This window comes from Aureobasidium subglaciale, assembly GCF_000721755.1.
Source record: "Aureobasidium subglaciale EXF-2481 unplaced genomic scaffold scaffold_0, whole genome shotgun sequence".
NCBI classification, from domain to species: Eukaryota; Fungi; Ascomycota; class Dothideomycetes; order Dothideales; family Saccotheciaceae; genus Aureobasidium; species Aureobasidium subglaciale.
In genome coordinates, this window is record NW_013566995.1 from 628988 (window position 1) to 644402 (window position 15415).

The 15415-nt window shown below is 51.1% G+C and overlaps 4 protein-coding genes across 4 annotated transcripts; all 4 read left to right on the plus strand.

Annotated features, from left to right (window-relative positions):
* Positions 1 to 240: 240 nt before the first annotated feature.
* On the plus strand, positions 241 to 2039 carry AUEXF2481DRAFT_60872 (uncharacterized protein; the record flags this gene model as incomplete). Its single annotated transcript, XM_013493346.1, has 3 exons — positions 241 to 1249; positions 1300 to 1723; positions 1778 to 2039. 3 exons carry the CDS (start codon positions 241 to 243, stop codon positions 2037 to 2039), a joined length of 1695 nt encoding a protein of 564 aa, XP_013348800.1.
* A 795-nt stretch (positions 2040 to 2834) lies between these two features.
* On the plus strand, positions 2835 to 3869 carry AUEXF2481DRAFT_34497 (uncharacterized protein). The gene is made up of 2 exons (XM_013493347.1): positions 2835 to 2943; positions 2998 to 3869. Exons 1-2 carry the CDS (start codon positions 2868 to 2870, stop codon positions 3381 to 3383), a joined length of 462 nt encoding a protein of 153 aa, XP_013348801.1. The 5' UTR covers positions 2835 to 2867; the 3' UTR covers positions 3384 to 3869.
* A 909-nt stretch (positions 3870 to 4778) lies between these two features.
* Positions 4779 to 6080, plus strand: AUEXF2481DRAFT_128596 (uncharacterized protein). Its single transcript, XM_013493349.1, has 6 exons — positions 4779 to 4849; positions 4902 to 5017; positions 5071 to 5478; positions 5540 to 5824; positions 5876 to 5958; positions 6015 to 6080. The coding sequence occupies exons 2-6, from the start codon at positions 4970 to 4972 to the stop codon at positions 6043 to 6045; spliced, it is 855 nt and encodes a 284-aa protein (XP_013348803.1). The 5' UTR covers positions 4779 to 4849; positions 4902 to 4969; the 3' UTR covers positions 6046 to 6080.
* Positions 6081 to 12295: 6215 nt separating this feature from the next.
* AUEXF2481DRAFT_253 (uncharacterized protein) lies at positions 12296 to 13622 on the plus strand (the record flags this gene model as incomplete). Its single annotated transcript, XM_013493295.1, has 2 exons — positions 12296 to 13441; positions 13494 to 13622. 2 exons carry the CDS (start codon positions 12296 to 12298, stop codon positions 13620 to 13622), a joined length of 1275 nt encoding a protein of 424 aa, XP_013348749.1.
* Between the last annotated feature and the right edge of the window lie 1793 nt (positions 13623 to 15415).

Sequence of the window (15415 nt, forward strand, 5' to 3'; positions counted from 1 at the left end):
GTGTCGGCAGCTTCGGTTACGACGCGCCGGAGCGATGGACTGAACCTCCGTATCGCCCGCAATACCCGCCGTACCTTCCTTACGCCAGCGAGTCAACATATGCTAAAGAATCTGCAGCTGTATCGCAAACCTCACACCAGATTCTACAACATGCGTCGCGCGACTGTTCAGTGCCTGCAACGGCGATCATTGCCGAGGCTTCATACTACTGCTCGCTTCATCTCATCGACCCCGGCATACATGTCTGCATCCTTGAAATCGGTCAATCCTCCTCTGCCTTCAGCAGATCCAACGTCAGCTTTTCAGTTGCTTTCGACCGAAGACAAGGTCGGAGATTCAGAAGACGCTATATTCAATGACCAAGTCAAACAAGTCCAGGATTGGTGGGCCTCTCCTAGGTACAAGGGCATCAAGAGACCTTATTCTGCAGAGGACGTAGTCGGCAAGCGAGGGACTTTGCAGCAGGTCTATCCCTCTTCTTTGATGGCTCGGAAACTCTTCAACCTCCTTGAAGAACGATCTGCCAAGGGAGAACCTGTGCACACAATGGGAGCTATTGATCCTGTACAGATGACACAGCAAGCACCTCACCAAGAAATTCTCTACGTCTCGGGATGGGCTTGCTCCTCTGTCTTGACTAGCACGAATGAGGTTTCGCCCGATTTTGGTGATTATCCATACAACACCGTACCCAACCAGGTACAACGCCTTTTCAAAGCACAGCAATTGCATGATAGAAAGCATTATGATGCAAGGAGGAAAATGTCACCTGAAGAGAGGAAGACGACCCCATATACTGATTTTCTGCGACCAATCGTTGCCGACGGCGACACTGGACATGGTGGTCTCTCCGCTGTGTTGAAACTGGCTAAACTCTTCGCCGAAAACGGTGCTGCTGCTGTTCATTTCGAGGATCAATTGCACGGAGGTAAGAAGTGTGGCCACTTGGCAGGGAAGGTGTTAGTTCCTGTTGGTGAACACATCAATCGTCTTGTTGCTACTCGCTTCCAATGGGACATGATGGGTTGCGAGAACCTGGTTATTGCGCGCACAGATTCGGAGAGTGGCAAGTTGTTGAGCAACGCAATCGATGCTCGTGACCACGAATTCATCCTTGGTGTGACTGAGGATATTGAACCTTTGGCAGAGACTCTCCAAGTTATGGAAATGGGAGGCGCTACGGGTGCTGAAATTGATGCATACGAGGCAAAGTGGGTCAAGGAACACAAGCTGGTCACTTTTGACGAGGGTAAGTCATCGAGTATCTGCTTCACGCTCATGTACTAATGTCCACATCAGCTGCTGTTGCTCACATAAAGTCTCAAACTTCTGACTCGGACAAGGTCGCGAAATACGAGAGCGAGATAAATGCAAACCGTAATCGTCCATTGAACAGTCGACGCCAGCTTGCAGCATCTATTGCAGGTTCTCCTGTTCAATTCAGCTGGGATGTGCCGCGCACAAAGGAGGGCTATTACCACTATCGTGCCGGACTTCCTGCAGCAACAAAGCGTGCAATCGAATTTGCTCCATTTGCTGATTTGCTATGGCTGGAGACCGGAGATCCGAGTGTGCAAAAAGCTGCTGGGTTCGCCAAGGAAATCAGACAGGTATATCCAGGAAAGAAGCTCGTATACAACCTCAGTCCTAGCTTTAACTGGATGGGACATGGATTCACTGAGGATCAACTGAAGAGCTTTATCTGGGATCTAGGCAAAGAAGGGTAAGCGACTCTGCACTTCAGCGGACATGATCAATATGACTGACATATCTGTAGATTTGTGCTCCAGCTCATCTCCTTGGCTGGCTTACACAGTACCGCCACAATCAGTAACGAGCTCGCGAAGGGATTCAAGACTGACGGTATGCTGGCCTACGTAAATCTGGTCCAACGTCGCGAACGTGAACTTGGTTGCGATGTACTCACACACCAAAAGTGGAGCGGTGCAAGTTACATCGATGGTATTTTGGGTAGCATCCAGAGTGGCAGCAGTAGCAGTAAGAGCATGGGCGACGGTAACACGGAAGGCAGCTTCTAGATTATGAGAGAGTATGAGCCGTGTTGTGACGGAATAAGGGGTATCTTCCAACACAAGGCTCGGCTGGTAAAACACCAAGCTCACACAACAGCTCAAGCGTTCATGCTGTATCGAACAGAACAATCATACACAACCTCATAGGAACGTTAGAACGCCTGTCGCGAACACAATGTCGCGACTCGTCACGCTCCTCTGTATCGTCGCATGCTTGGTGGCTGTGGGTATGACCCTGGTCAAGGTATATAGCTTGCACAAACTAACCTGGTACGATCATGGAGGGTGTTTTCTAGTGTTTCCCCGATTGATGTAGGTCGCTATGCATGTATCAGGGGTTATTCGGTGGTTCTGGGGTAAGGGTGTTGGTGTCAGCACATGTTTGGAAACTTCTGGTCTTGTGTCAAGTCAATATGAGTCTCTTTCGCAACCAAATCACCTCGATTGTGACACATCCATCCGCGTCCCGTAAACGACTCTTTCTGGCTGAACATTCCATCATCACTCGAAACACGAATATCAGCTGCACGGACGTTCTCATCAGAAAAGTGCATGGTCAGAATATCAAAATCTTGCCATCACCACTCGACAAATTCAAACATCCACCACGCCCATCGAAACATACTCGACTCTGTTCGCAAGTTACTCCAACATTGACTGTACTCAATACATCACCATCGCCACCGCTTGCATCTTCTCAAGCTCTTAAAGTCAGAGTCAGCGAGTGTCACCACTCTCCAATCTCCACCTCATACTAATTTACCTTTTCACATCACTCTCTCTCTCTCTCTCACACACACACACACACACACACACACACACAGACCATTCGACATGTGTCACCACGTCAGCTCCACCATTCGCACTCGCCGCATCACATGCGTCGATCAAGCCAACTCTCACGGCACTGGTGAGATCCGCACAATTGAGCATGTCAAAGCTATCGCTGACGATGTCTACCAAGGCACTTTCCGAGATGGAACCCCATGGACCATCGACGGCAGCAGAATCCGCGCCAGGCCAAAGATGTACCGTCTTCGCAAGGAAAGAGGCCACCGCGACTGCTACCAACTAGTCATCACCCAGGTCGAAAGGTATCGTCAGCTGGAAGGCGAGCACGCGATTTGCGGACCCATGCAGAGAGATATGCCAAACAGAGCCACGAAAGTATACAAACTCTCCGATGGTCAGAGTGTCACTAATTTGGCCTTGAACCAAACCGAGAACCTCAGAGAATATGAGGTCGTTACACTTCCCGACCCCAATGGGAAACCGACAAGACGTTATCTGAGAGAGACACACATGGTAGGAACTACCAAGAAGCTACCCACCACCTACGGTCAGGATTGAGACTGCTAAAACGAGAATTGTCGCAGAATTCGTCCAGGCGAGAAAGCACCAGACTGGCCACAACAATAAACTCAGACTGTTTCATGACCCGAGATCAACGTCCTCGGTCGAGCTCCTGGTGCTAAAGAAGCAAGACATATCACTCAGGAAGGAGCGAAACCCGAATGATCAGCCCTGCCGCATTACGAGCATATCAGCCCTATGCTCTTATGCTATACATCTCATCTCCAAGCATCTAGCGTGATATCGAGCGACTGGTATATTGCGACAGGATAGTCGTCAGGCAAGATAATCGGAGGAACGTTTCCATTCGGATGTTGGGGTTAGTGAAGCCATGCATGGGTAAGGCTATACCGTGGAAATAACCAGTATGTCGCAGTCCGCTTCTCGTCTGATTAACTTGTACCTCCTCCCAGTGTGCTTCAGTGATGTGGCCCGTTAATGATGCAGCCAAGTGAAGTTGTGGCTTCGCCATCTCAGGATACTCGCCTTTGGACCACACAGCCGATGGTAAGATCTACGTCTTCGGGTTACGGTTCCACTAAGTAAGTTCGGGACAGCATCATCGGTATTGCCCGTAGTGGTGACGCACGCATGCAAACGTCCGCAAAGCCATGTATGCAACCGTCAGTCGACTCTAACTGACTGCCGTAGCAGGATGGCCGTCTCTTTAATGACCTGATCGAGCTCGTCGATGGCTTCTGTCTGCGACTTTAGGACCAATGTTTCATGATTTCAATGGATCATGCAGCAGCTTCTAGAAGCGGATCGTGTCGTAGACGTTTCGTGACGAGTGCACCGATTGCCCACCAACTAACAAACATTAGTTTACGTGCGTACCAGATATTCATCAGCTCACCATGACAGGAGTGGTAAAGATTTTGGTAGTGTTGAGAGAAGGATTCCTCTTTAACAGTTGGGAATCAGCGGCCAGGCCAGTGCTCCTACGTCTGAACAGTTTTGGGGCATGTTGACCGACTGCAGCAAACAGAAGCAGCGTCAATGGCAGAACTCGGGAACCGGGACGCTGGCATAATCCCAGGAACCCATGGCCTGGACGTGGCTGGACAAGGCGCTTCTCGGCCCATACGTCAGGGTTCTCCTCTGGAGCTGTCGTGGGTACGCGCATCTCGCGCTTTCGTCAAAAGCACAGCCAAGAGTGTCATGTCGTTGTACAGGTGAATATCGCGCTCTATTGTGCCTCATGGACAAACGAGCAAACCATTTATGCGACACAGAAAAGACGGAAGAATAGATTGGTATGGATGGAGTCCCTGGCCGAGAAAATTTGGCGCATTTTAGTTCCCGCTTCGGCGCGTTTGCTCGGAACGTCATGCAGCTAATACGAATTGGCCAACAACTGCCATCTACAAGTTGAACAGTTACATAAAGAGCAGAGGAGAGACTGTATTGCATTGTTGAGTTGATTTTCTATTGTCGAAAATCACGTACGCCTCCTTCCCGCTGTAGGCCATTCCGCTCCTGCTTTTTGGCAGTATCGGCAGCTGATGACTTCAGAGACGTCGCCTGGGACAGCGGCGTCTACAACATCTGATACATTGGCAAGTTATGTCACAGAATATCGGATGGAGAATGGGAGAAGATATCATGCTTATCAAGAAGGCAGTTATTGGGTTCGAGCCTTTGCCATCTTGACAATGCTCTGAAGTTTGGCTGACGTACTCAGGGTCCAAATGACGAACAGTCTTGTGAAGGCGAGACACTGTCACATACCATGTACACCCTGACTCTTGGCGGAGAGCTACATTTGGCACCTATCAAATCGCCGCGAGAGATCCTGGACGTCGGGACTGGCACGGGCGTTTGGGCCATTCAGATGGCAGATAAGTTTCCCGAGGCACAGGTCACTGGAACAGATTTGTCGCCCATTCAGCCGGATCTGGTCCCATGTAATTGTGTGTTTGAGATTGATGACGTTTCGCTGGAATGGACTTGGGACGACAATCAACTCGACTACGTCCACGTCCGCGAAATGTTTGGTTCCATCAAAGATTGGGACTTGTTTTGCAGTGAAGCATTACGATGCATTGCACCTGGTGGTTACGTTGAGATCATGGAGCACTCCACTTGGCCGGTATGACTGTCACCATAGTGGCTAACTACGCTCTCCCGATACTAATTCATCTGTTGTATAGGTTAGTGATGATGATTCGTTAGGACCTGATCATTTTTACAACACTTGGGGTCAAACCATTGCTGACCTTGGTGTCGAGTGGGGCAAGACCTTCGATACATGGAAAGAGAGCAAAGCTTTACTAGAAAAGGCTGGGTTTGTGGACGTGGTCGAGAAGCGCTTCAAGTGGCCTATGAATGACTGGCCGGATGACCCGGCGTTGAAACGACTTGGAGAGCTCAATCGCATTCGCATAACTGAACACATCCAAGGATTCACCTTGAGATTACTAACTGGTGCTGGCAAGGTGAGCGGGGGTTTCAGAGACCTAAGATCACTTGAGCTGACATCTTTCCAGTGGCCACTACCACGAGCACATGTTTTTCTGGCCGAGATGAGGAATGCCCTGAAGGATGTTGATTGCCATGCATATCAAGATGTGTGAGTGTCTGGAGAACATCGTTCGAGAGAGGAAAGATCTGATAACTTGTTTGCAGAAGCGTCGTGTATGGCAGGAAGCCAGCTTGAGTAGCGCGACCTGGTGAGATTGGACAGTTGATCTTTTAAAAAGGCGCAGAAGACCTCATTTCGGAGCCACTCACCTAAGTGCGGTCGGCAAGACCGGGAACAGCATCGCGAAGAGTTTGGGAAGAAGCAGCATAGAGCAGTCACGCCTCAACTCAGAGACTGCGCGATCAAAAAAGTGTGTTATGCTCCTGGTAAGCACCTCGATGCAATCCGAAGATGTCGTACAACAAGAAACGTCGAAGCCGACCATGAGTGATGATTTGTCGGTTCCACTTTTGGTCAGCCTGACGCCGAACAAGGACCTAGCTCTGCCAGCGGTACATATCAGGCGAAGGACGAATGGACACTCACACCAGGAATACCAGCCCATGCCTTGCGGAATTATTTTTCGTTTCTTGTTCTGCGGTATCGAGGCTTTCGTTCTAGGCAGGTGGTCGAGTATGACCACAGAAGACGTTTAGGTCGTTGGGCCAACGACCTGCAGATAATGCAAAGCTCATGTAACCACTCATGAATAGATAACACTTCTCCAGCAGAGCATCAAGACAACAGTGACCTTAGAGGCTGCAGATCTTCTTGGGAAGCCAGTAACTTCAAGTTTATGCCTATGGCATGAGACACGCCTTGGCATGTATCGCGACAATGCGCCCTCCTGTCTGGATACTGTAGTGCAGCAGTCTTTGCCAAGCGCGTGGTTTGTAGAAGAACCAGCAGTACGCTTGCAGCTTGTGTGATAACTTCCGAGACATTGCCGTTCCCTCGACCAGAGCGACCTTGGTATGATACCCCCGACCATGGTGCACGATCAACTCACTTGCTCGTATCGTCCTTTGAAACCGGTGTGCATTATCGAAAGTAGTGGTCAGTCGCTACGGCGTTCCCGATATTCAGCTTACACAAGAGCTTCAGCGCCTTTACTACTCAAGGACACGTCTGCGGTACCGTACGTGTCCAGTTACCAGCAGTAGAGAAAGGGCGGCAATGGCTGGCGACCAGCGCGCTTCCTTACGGCTACGACTGCCTCTTGTCAAGGATTTGTAGAAAAGCATGAGTCCAGGTGGCTGCAGCATTATCGTTCGGCAAAACCCAAATCTACCAGACTACTAGCAGAGAATTCTGTGTGGTACGACGGGGGGTTGGAAAAAGACGTTTCATAGCTGTTCGTCGTACGTGTGGGTGGCTGGTGGCTTACCATAATGTGCCGAAGGACAAGGGGCAGCATGTGTGAGTCGGAAACGAATCAGCGAAAGCTGAGCTAGTCGTTGTGTTGTGTCTACAATCCCGTTGTACTCATCACTGGATCCTGGTTTCTTGGTACATCTTTCGAGATCTTACTGCATAAGCAAAGTCTCGCCGCGTCGAATAAGCTTGGACTTCTCCTTGACACTGGTCGTCTGTCGTGCAATTCGTCATAATCAGTGAACAGTCGAGCGCGGAACGGGTCGAATCCTTCTATGATCATAGATGGTATTCAACAGCTGAGATTCATCGAGATCTTGTGTCTGAAGAACATCAGATGGAATTTCAGCTTCTCCGAGGTCGTTGAAACAAACATTGATCTCTGGACATGCTTCAATATCTACGTTCTGGTCCAAGTTCAAACTCCAGCCACAGACAAAAATGCATCATAGTTGAATGGTCGTTGGCCTAGAAGCGACCGAACTCGCAAACGCAGCGTTTCGCAAAGTCCTCATGGATTCTAGGCCCACGGCATCTACTCCTACGGGGCTGCATCCGAGAAAACGAGACCCGCGCTCCTCGCCGGACCAAACCCTGAGAGCCTCAGGCCTTCAAAATGCTAGACAACCGAAAGTCAATCACTCAACAATTAATAGTCGAGGGCTATTTGACGTAGACAGTCGCGTAGTTTTCTTGAAGCTGGTCCTCGAGCGCGTCAACAAAAGACAGCGTTACTGGAAAGATGACCGAAACGCTCGGCTACTTTTGCTCCTATGGTATCGAAATAAACTTCGGTCGAGACGATAGCACGATCAGGGTATGCATAGTCCGCTTGCGGGGTATTGCGCGAGGTCTTGAATCTCCCTACAGGACCCGCGTAGGGGTTCAAATTTCAGTGCAGAATTCGAAGCCGGATTTGTGCACGACCTAGAGATTGGGGCGTTCTTCGCTTGCGCGATCTCGAAGGCTGTCAGGAGTTTCTGAGATCTTACCGCAGAACCATGCCTAAATCGCAAGGTCGCGATCATGAGCCTGAATAAAGCTACAGTAAAGCTACTAGTACAGTAGTAACGGGTTACTGTCTGCTGCTGCGGATGAGTACGGGTTTGAGCTTCTCGTGGCCAGATGGAGGAAATGGTCCCTATAATCTTGCTTTCGTCACATGAGTGTTAGCGACATCCGGCACACGATGTGAATGTTGTTGTGCGGGTATCAAAGGGTAGAGCTGGAGTATATTCGTACGGAGGTTCGATGTGACCTGCCCTACTCCAGGTGGGTGGTAGTGACCTCGAGAAATAGGGCAGCAGGCCGGAGGGGCCGTTGCGATCCGAGGTGCTTGACACAGAGACCTAAAATCGCAGCATGGCCTCGCGCGTGGCAGCCATGATTGTGGGGTTATCAGATCAACTTCAAGCCACTTAGCCACTGATGGAGCCCATGAGTACAATAGAGAGCTTAGCGGACCGAGGACGAGTAGAGTTGACGCCAGGGAGATTCAAACAGAAGAACTTTGGAGCTATTGCGAACCAAGAAAGCCAGTTGGGTCGTCGGTGCGTGCCGACGCAGATGCACCAAACAAGCTTCGGAACATCACCGAAAGTTCTAAATTAGCCTCCGAGCGTTGAGCGAGTGCTTTCGGCGTCGCCGAGTTGAAGCGCTTGTGTGGTCGCTGTAGGAGACCGACATGGTGCCAGAGCAGAGGGAAAACCCTCCGGTAGTGGCGTGTGGGGAAACTGCCAGAGGTGTGACCGCAAACGGATGCGCCTCATCCAAGGGGGTGGAATTGGACGATCACACAATAGTGCTATGGTCTGTAGGCGAATTCGTTTACCGCTTACATGCAGCAGCATGCCGGAATTGGAGAAGGATGTTGGCGAAACCAATTATATGCGTGACAAACCTAGTGAACCACATTCCATGAGAACTGGAGCAAAAAGAGATTTGAGTCGAGCCTAGACCCGGTAAGTAAGTGTCTGCTCACCGTGAACAAGATCGGGGTTCGCTTAACAGATGGTTTTATTGGCCGAAACATTCTTTGTCTTAAACCGTCCATTCCGTTATTGTCCAGCACACGACTCACGAGATACGACATGGACTGGCTAGCAGGTGATATTGACAATGTGCGATGAGTGGTACGTTCTGAGAGCTGAAGCAAATCTACAAGTGTGCCGCCGTTGGCAGATAGACTTGGATGTGCGCACAACGTAGAAACGAGAGCTTCTAGTAACTCCAGTGTGTGGCAGAATTCGCAGAGGGGTCATGCACCGTGCACGCGTTTGACTCTCGAGCCTCGGGAAGGATGCAGTCTCCAGACGCCATGCCGCTTGTGTCAACAGTCGCATCCACTATGATCATGATGATCATCCAGCTCCCAACCTCATGGTGGCTTCAGGAAGCTTGCATGCATAACGATTGACAACAGGATACCTTTCTTTTTTTGCTCTCTCCGACATGTACGTCTCCAGCAATAGAGATTGATGTATATCTGTGTGCCTGATCGAGTGTGATTTTGGTGTAGCGGCCACACGTCCTGTCTATTCAAATCACTGATTAATGAAGCACACAGGTCTTATGCGTATTAAAGAGATGCAATTAACCGGTCGTCACCGAGTGAACCGTTATTGACCCGTTGCGGGCAAAGCTTCGTATCAGTCTACAAGAATCAGAATGGACCAATCGTCCAGCACCTGAATGTCGCGCGGACGGCCGGCAAGACCTGCATACACGAGACAAGATCTGTGTCCAACACATGTGCATCATTGCGTTGGCGGCCACGTGAACATCATATCGCACATTCGTCCATATGCGCGCAAGCTTCCGTCACTGGACGGGTCCTTTTTGAAGTCGTTAGAAAAGACCGAGAGTCCGGTTCACAGAGACCGAAGCAGAAGAGTGTTGCGCGACATGGGGCAGGCGTTGGACGCTGATCCGGGTGGAGAAACCGACAGTGGCTTCCCTGCAGCACAAAGAGAGCATGCGGTCCGTAGGCGACGACAAGGGTATCGCGACGAGAGATTTAATAGTGTCGTGATCACTGCTCAGAACAGTCAGGTTGCTCTTGAGATCTTCCGCTAGGGCCGACGCTCGCTCGAGTATGCAAGAAGAAGATGAAGAAGGCGGAAGCATTATCATCTGCTGACCTGGTGCTTCCCTCCCCCCGCGCGCTGCGCACATGGCCATTCACGATCCCAGAGTATCGGTTGTTTACCATGCAAGCGCATGCATGCAGGCACAGCACTCTGTTTAAACAATGCGAGAGCCTCAGATTGGAGATCCCCTAAGTCTCGTGTGGTCATGCTCGTGGCATGATGTACCCATCTGTACCAGTCTTGAAGCGACGTTCAGGCAAGGCTCATTTCATGAGAAAGTTGCTTGGCTATAGGGGGAGACATGGGCCTGTCCGTTGTGTGCCGCCCGCACGATTGGATTGGATCTGCAGGTTGGCGCTTATCACGCTGGCGGCCGACCCAATGAAACGCGAGCGTCTGGTTGGTCGAGTTCTGGTCGAAGGAGTTGGGCGCGCAAGCGATGGTGGTGTCTACCGCAAACCCGTCCCGCAGAAACGGCCCCGAGAGTCCAACTCGGTCTAGTCCTTTGAGCGAGTCACCCTGTTTGTACACAGACCACGGCGTTGCTTTCACTTTCTAGTGCGAGAAACGCGCTTAGCGTCCGCTTCCAAATACCGTTTGTCGCGCAGTGAGCTGAGGACCGGGAAGCAGTGTGCTGCATGGGTTTGGTGAGGGTGTGAGATGGGCAGCAACAACGAGGATGTAGAGTAAAATAGGGCCTTGTGCAGTCTGCGGCCAGACGCATCTTCCCTGGAGCGGCCTCGCGTCGGCAGCTGGAGCGTGAAGGATCGCAGATGGAAGAAGAAAAGACGCTGGGAACGGAAGGATTATTGGGCTAGCTGTCAGGTGCATCGGAGCGGTTAGTGCAGGCCAGCAGCGCGCGCGGGAGGCAGAGGCTCTTTTCTGGCTGGCCGTCGTCGAGAGTCTTGCTCTTCTCCCTCGCGAACCTCTGCCCTAGCTAGCTCGATCCAGACGCCTCGCGCTCGCGCATGGATCTTGTCTACCACTAGCGGCCTCTCAGACAGCGCACTAGTCATTTAGATTGCCGTGCATGTTCACCTCTCCGCTGTTGTCCAGCCCTTGAGTCCGCCATCCGTTCTCTAAAAGCGCCAGGGCACCTAAGCTTAACAAAGGATCGCCCTCCTCCCACATCCTCAAAGACGTTCGTCTGTTTGTCCTGCGCGTGCGCGACTCGTCCCCCTCGACTTCTCAAAGCACTTCCAGCATCCCCAAAAAGACCTTCTTTGTCTAGTCGCCTCTCGTTCGCACTGCTCTGATCTTCCCCCCTTGCTCGACTCCTGCTGCTGCGTCCGCTCGCTCTCATTCCAACCACAAGCCCCTGCAAGCCACCCTCTCCACCATTCAAGCAGCTCTCCCAAAACGTGCATTTTCCGTCTAGCTTGCAACTGCCCAGCACGGAAGCCACGTTTGTTTCTTCATCTCTTGCGAGTCCTCGATTCTTGTACGACGCGTGCGTGTGACCCTGCCGTCTGCACAACCACAGTTCCGGGCTCCCAGATCTCTCCCCCAGTCGCAGCAGGCTTGATCTCAATGTAAGCCTCTTTCCCCCGATCGTGGCCTTGGGTAGCGCCTTCTGTTGTGCGCAACACCCGCTGAGACATTCTAGTGTCCATTTGGATTGACTCGCAGCAACTCACGTCACCTTCTGCTTCTTCTGCCTCACCATCACTGCCCCATCTAGCGACCAGCAACGTCAGGCTTGACATCTTTCCGGGTTTCTGGAATCGTGCTGCATCAAAGCGATCCGAGTGCCCGCATCTCTGGGATCCAGTCCGACCATTTCATCACCGCGGCAAAAGCACAAGTCTCTCTTTTGCCTCAAATAACATCGCAAAGCCATCTCGCAAGCCGACATCTCCTCGGCTGTTTATTTCCTCAACCGCCGGAGCCTGCATCTCTGCCGAACGCATCCTTCTTTTAACCCTGCAGAACCAAGCCTGCGATCCGCCAACGTGGCTGCCAGTGTTGCTCTCCCGTCACATATGATTCCCGGGTCAGATTCGATGGGTGCTCCCACGAGTTTCTCATCTCGCAGACCCAATGCTTCGAACCTCCCCAACTTCGAACTGCCTCCTCCTCAACTGACGTCGCTGCATCAAAAGTACCACTCTTATGCTACCACATCTCAGCCTACCCCTTCCATTCCTTCAAGCCTGACTAGTGTCGGCAACCTCTTGACTCCTCCGAGTGGCATCTCAAGCGACGGTCTAAGCCCTAACTCATCCAACATGCCGACCGGCAGCTCCCAAGCCAACCATTCGGTACCCCCCTTTACCCCCACTGGTTACATGTGGCCTCCTTCGCATACAGGAACCACGCCCTATGGATTCCAATCTCACAACAGTCCTAACCAGCGCGGTCTCTTCTCTCCCTCACTCAATTCGATCGTCAAGGGAAACAACTCACCTCACCACTCCGAGAACCTCCCTCCTCCAAACTTCCCTGAGAACCCCTTCCCTACCTCCATGTCCATGTCGGCACCAGTCAACTTGCCTGCTTTACCATCTCAGTCATCCAGCATCGGTTCCGCCATGATGGGTGGTCACACTCCTGTCACCCAACCTTCGCCAGTGAACCACCACGACTCATACGCAAGACCTCCACCCACTCCGACATATTTCAACGCCTCCCAGCACAGCCACAACGGCCAGTCAGCATATGCTTATTCATCCGGACCTTCGCCTATCCAGCAAAGCCCCATGAGTGCAGGCGGACATATCCCTCGCATGTCTCCTGCAAACGGACATGGCTCCATACCGCCCCTTCAACCACAGAACGGTCAACCACAGTACACACACCAGCGCCCATCGTACCAATACCCTCTCCCAGGACCCGTCTTATCCAACATTGGCAACCCGAACAGCCAGCTCGCTTTGGTCGGTGGCATGCCTCCTTCAATGATGCCCGCATACAACAGCGGACACGCGGCGCACATGCAACACATGTATGGCCATCACCCTCAGACGCAGCCGAACCCTCAGAACGATAGACCTTTTAAGTGCGATCAGTGTCCGCAAAGCTTCAACCGCAACCACGATCTGAAGAGGCACAAGCGTATTCACTTGGCTGTCAAACCGTTCCCCTGTGGACACTGTGACAAGAGCTTTTCCAGAAAAGATGCCCTCAAGGTAAGCATCTCCCCGCCGAACCAATCAAAACTTTAGCTAACTCCTTGACCAGAGACACATTCTTGTGAAAGGGTGCGGCAAGGCGCCAACCAATTCTGGAGAAGGCGACAGAAAAGATGGCTCAACGTCTCCAGCAATGAAGAGCGAGAACTCGAGCCCTGCAGTCTCTGCCTCGGCATGAAACCGATCGAGTGACGCAAAATCAACAAGAATTGAACAACAACGACAACCTCACGGTGATATGTTACTTTATTGCTTGACTATATACTTACGCTGTTACGGATCGGAAAGCATGCATGTGGTTTTTCTTCTCTTTTGCTTTTACAGTTTATTTTTTTCCTACTCTGTTTTTGTTTCAGTCGAAAGCGCGTCGCAGAGGGATGTGGGACTGTCTTGGGATTACATGTTCACAGGGCGTTTAACGAGCTGGCATCTGGCTGGGAACAGCAACTTTGAGGACTCGAGTCCATCACTTTTCATGTTCTGATACCTCTTTCGATTCTTCTGGCGGGCTTTTTGAATTTGCCATGACTGATTGAAGGCATATTTTCGTTTTGCTTTCACCTCTTACAATCAAGCTATACGTTTCTGCCATCTTTCATATTCTCTCGCGAGGACCTACTCAGTGTTACACGTTTCTTGACACTTTCAAGCAAGAGCACTTTCTTCGTATTCCTTTGTCCTTTCGAGCATCCGGTGTTCCTAACTTCTACCGTTCAATCTGTTAAACACATCTCGGCGAATGATTGGCGTGTCTTTGTCCTTGCTTAGCACTCGATCTTTGATGATGCCTCAGGCACATCTCTGCCGACACTATAAATGTCATTCTCGATCGTCAACGATCGCTCGTACATACTTCAAGTCAGACCGCCCGAAGAGAATCAGGACGTTTGAGCAAGGAGTAGATCTCGGCTTGAGTCTGCCACCGACTGAGAACGTCGAAGCCTGTCAGGTGAATCAAGCAAAGAGCAGGTTCCAGCGACGCATTCCCTGCGAGATCTCCGGGGTTTTATCCAGACTGCTCTCGCCACGAACCACGATCATGGAAAACTAGATCTCTCAGTCCCACCTTCTGATGTTGTGGTCCGAGTCCCTGTGGTTGGCTCCATGCAGTGCACCGGTGCATTCGCCAATCGATAATCTACTTGCAAGAAGACGAAACATGTCTAACCAGATGCAACGCGGAGCAGACATCGAATGAGAGCCAAAAGGACCTTGTGGCCTCGACTGCACCTCACTCGTCCGGAACCATGAAATTCTGCTTTGGGCATATTGCAGACCGACTGCCAGTATATAGCTTGATGCGTTCGTGATGTACAGCCTGCCTTGTGTAAGTGGGTGTGCCTGATGACATCATTGTCCACGTGGGGTTAGGCTATTCCCGCGGCCACCCAGGTTAAAGCTCTTCATGCTCCAGAATCATCTTCTCGACTCTGACAACCGCACTCACTGCGAACAGAGAGGCTCCCTTATTGCCATATCCAGATCGATCAGAGAAAAGGTTATCCCCTGTGATAGCAATTCTCCCTTTTTCCACAATCATGGCGATGCTTTCGATGGTTAAATCAGGGGTAGGTGCAACGTTTTCGCATGTCAGGGGGGAGACGGTTGAAACTTGACATGAAGCTGGCATAGGCAAGATGACGGTGGTGCGCCTGGAATAGCACGAGTACGTTGCTGAGCGTGTTGATGTGCATACAAGGTGAATATTAGAGAGATCCAAACAGAAAGAATGCTTGTGAAGAGTGGTTGTCAAAGACAAGGTCTTGGACAAAGTTGCGCACGCAGTAAGTCGAATGTTTGTGAATTGCAGCGAGCAGGAGGTCCAACGTTGCGCACCGTTGCAGCATTCCTAGCTTGCACATCAAAACATTTAATCACCATATCGGTCAACAACAAACAGGCCCTCCTGATTCTGCCATTCCGTTCCCCTCGCCTCGGCAAAGTGTTTCTTGTTAATCGCTGACAAAGGCC

What these genes read in the sequence shown, in the direction of transcription:
- AUEXF2481DRAFT_34497 (XM_013493347.1), top strand. Translation starts at nt 2,868, where the DNA reads ATGTGTCACCACGTCAGCTCCACCATTCGCACTCGCCGCATCACATGC. An exon ending in AGCCAACTCTCACGGCACTG is followed by an intron (nt 2,944 to 2,997) that starts GTGAGATCCGCA and finishes ATGTCTACCAAG; the next exon opens with GCACTTTCCGAGATGGAACC.
- AUEXF2481DRAFT_128596 (XM_013493349.1), top strand. Translation starts at nt 4,970, where the DNA reads ATGGAGAATGGGAGAAGATATCATGCTTATCAAGAAGGCAGTTATTGG. An exon ending in ATCAAGAAGGCAGTTATTGG is followed by an intron (nt 5,018 to 5,070) that starts GTTCGAGCCTTT and finishes TGACGTACTCAG; the next exon opens with GGTCCAAATGACGAACAGTC. An exon ending in TGGAGCACTCCACTTGGCCG is followed by an intron (nt 5,479 to 5,539) that starts GTATGACTGTCA and finishes TCTGTTGTATAG; the next exon opens with GTTAGTGATGATGATTCGTT.